This window comes from Penaeus chinensis, chromosome 39, assembly GCF_019202785.1.
Source record: "Penaeus chinensis breed Huanghai No. 1 chromosome 39, ASM1920278v2, whole genome shotgun sequence".
NCBI classification, from domain to species: Eukaryota; Metazoa; Arthropoda; class Malacostraca; order Decapoda; family Penaeidae; genus Penaeus; species Penaeus chinensis.
This window is the reverse complement of record NC_061857.1, coordinates 18499449-18501948: the sequence shown is the minus strand read 5'-3', so window position 1 is coordinate 18501948 and position 2500 is coordinate 18499449. Positions and strand designations below refer to the sequence as shown.

General features: G+C 45.4%; 1 protein-coding gene across 3 annotated transcripts in view; it reads left to right on the top strand.

The window, feature by feature from the left end:
* The window catches only part of LOC125046384 (sodium- and chloride-dependent glycine transporter 2-like), an 82841-nt gene that overhangs the window by 69447 nt on the left and 10894 nt on the right, over positions 1-2500 (top strand). For all 3 annotated transcript variants that reach the window (XM_047644121.1, XM_047644119.1, XM_047644120.1), the window contains exons 5-7: positions 1039-1189; positions 1473-1604; positions 1716-1828. In XM_047644121.1, the coding sequence (XP_047500077.1) occupies positions 1039-1189; positions 1473-1604; positions 1716-1828 (396 nt within the window). The remainder of the gene's footprint in view (positions 1-1038; positions 1190-1472; positions 1605-1715; positions 1829-2500) is intronic.

Sequence of the window (2500 nt, the reverse complement as noted above, 5' to 3'; positions counted from 1 at the left end):
CTGTCAGATTTATTGTTTATTGCTAATACACAACTTTTTTACCTACATGATTTGTTGAATATCAGTGAAGAAAGTGGGTAATTTGAAAGATTTCTGATTTAAAAATCACCATTATGGAGGTAATCAGGGAATTTTAACCCGAAAGCGAATTTCAAAATACCCACTTTCCCTAACCCGGAAGACCGCATGGTAGAAAACGTAGTGCAGTAGTAAATAGGGGTAACTACCGTATCCTCATGGCCCTCTCTCACCTCCATCCATCTCTCGCCTACCTTGTCCAGCTGTCCAGAGCCGTGTCAATCATACTTGTAAGTACCTGTCTCCTTTGTCCTTTCCGGTAACTTCTTTTTTTGGTTGGACTAAATTTTAACGAATATTTGCATGCAAAATGTTCCATCTTTCTTATCTGGCCATTACTGGATTGCACCTTTTCAAAACTAATGTGACTTGCTGTGATTGGTTGCTTTTCAGTGATTTTCTTTCGTCCACTGTTTCATTGTTTCATTATGACTTTTGTTAATGCACAGTTACAAGTACATAATTCTTGGTGTTATCTGGAACAAATATTAATGTCCTTCAGAGAGTCGATGACCTCACGGCAATCTGTGATAAAATGGAAATAGGGAAAAAATCTTCATTATGATTTTATGATAGTGCACAATGGCGAGTGTAAATGTCAAAAGCAAAAAGTGGTTATTGTAGTAATGACGATGCTGGTAATATTTATAACGATAGCATTGATAATGGTAAGAAAACATTACTGATAGATACTAGAAATCATAATGATGGTGTTAATAAGAATATTGATAATGATTATAATAGTAATAATGATAACAGAAATGATAATGAGCATCGCATTGTCGTAGCCCTGATGTTAATGAAAATAAATATGATAAAGTTGATGATAATACTGACGATGACACTTCATGAAAATAACAACTCTCATTGTAATAAACTAATGAATGCAAAGTGGCTGCGCCCGCCCGCGAGGTGACGCCGCCAACCGCCCTCTAATGCCTCTCCCTTCTCACACACCAGTACCTGAGCGGGGAGACGGGCGGCGGCGTGGGCGGCGAGGAGTGCGGCGAGGCGTGGAGCAGTGTGGTCTCGGGCGTGTGCGGCGTGGCCGTGGTCGTCGGCGCCGCCTCCGTGCTCCGGCTGCCGCGCCTGCTCTACCAACACGGCGCAGGTGAGGTGCCTCTGGGGAAGGAGGGAGGGGGCATAGGGGGATCAGGGAGCGAGAAGGGGAGAGGGGGGACAAAGGGAAAGGAGTGGGAAGAGGGGAGGGGGCAACGAAAAGGGAAGGGAAATGGCGAAGAGCAGAGGAGGAAGGGAAAGGGTTGCATAATAAAGAGAAGGGGGGGAAATGTTACGCCTGTGTTTTTTCTTTCTTTCATTTTTCTGGACTTTATATAACTGTTTATTTTCACCGAATATTTATTAACCTACAGTTTTGCTTATGGTCCTTGCAGGGAGTTTCCTGGCCGCTTGGTGCGCAGCGCTACTGCTGGTGGCCTCGCCGCTGGCCTACCTGGAGGCCGGCCTCTCGCAGTTCAGCAGCTCGTCGGCGCTGGCGGTGTGGCGCCTCATCCCCATCGCCCGAGGTGAGGACGCGCCGCCCGAGGTGCGCGCAGAACACACACAAAGCCGTCATTTTAAAGTGGAGTAAAAAGCCAACGCTGGAATGTGTGACAAATCTGCTGATTCCGTTGCAGGTGTTGGCTGGTCGACGGTGGTGGTGTGCTTCTACTGGGCAGTGGTCGTGCTGGGATACCTGGCGCCCGCCCTGCACTATGTCTTGCTGGGGATTCAGCCGGAGATCCTGGAGGTCTGTTTTGTATGGGTGGGGAAGAGTTCTTAACACACACTCACTCACTCTTGATATTAAAATTATTGGTAAATGTTTATAAAAGGACCGCACCCGTCAGAGACCCGAACTCCAGCCGTGGGATTTTTTTTTTTTTTTTTTTTTGGGGGGGGGGGTGAATATCAAGGAGATCGCTAATGAACGGCAATAATAAAGTTCCATGATGTGGAAAATAATAAAAACCCGAGCCAAGAATCGTAATTTAAATGATAAAGAAAGTAGAAAAAGGAGAAACCCGAGCCAAGAATCGTAATTTAAATGATAAAGAAAGTAGAAAATGGAGAAACCCGAGCCAAAAATCGTAATTTAAATGATAAAGAAAGTAGGAAAAGGAGAAACCCGAGCCAAGAATCGTAATTTAAATGATAAAAAAAAGTAGGAAAATGAAAAAAAAACCGAGCCAAGAATCGTAATTTAAATGATAGAGAAAGCAATATATTCGAATCGGCGTTACGTGCTCGAAAGAACGAACAAGCATATTTACAAGACCGCCGACCCTTTCCCGATCGCCGTGTTTCCCTGACTGACCCGGGATCTGATCTAACCCAACCCAACCCAACCCAACCCAACCCAACCCAACCCAACCCAACCCAACCCAACCCAACCCAACCCAACCCAACCCACCCGATCGCC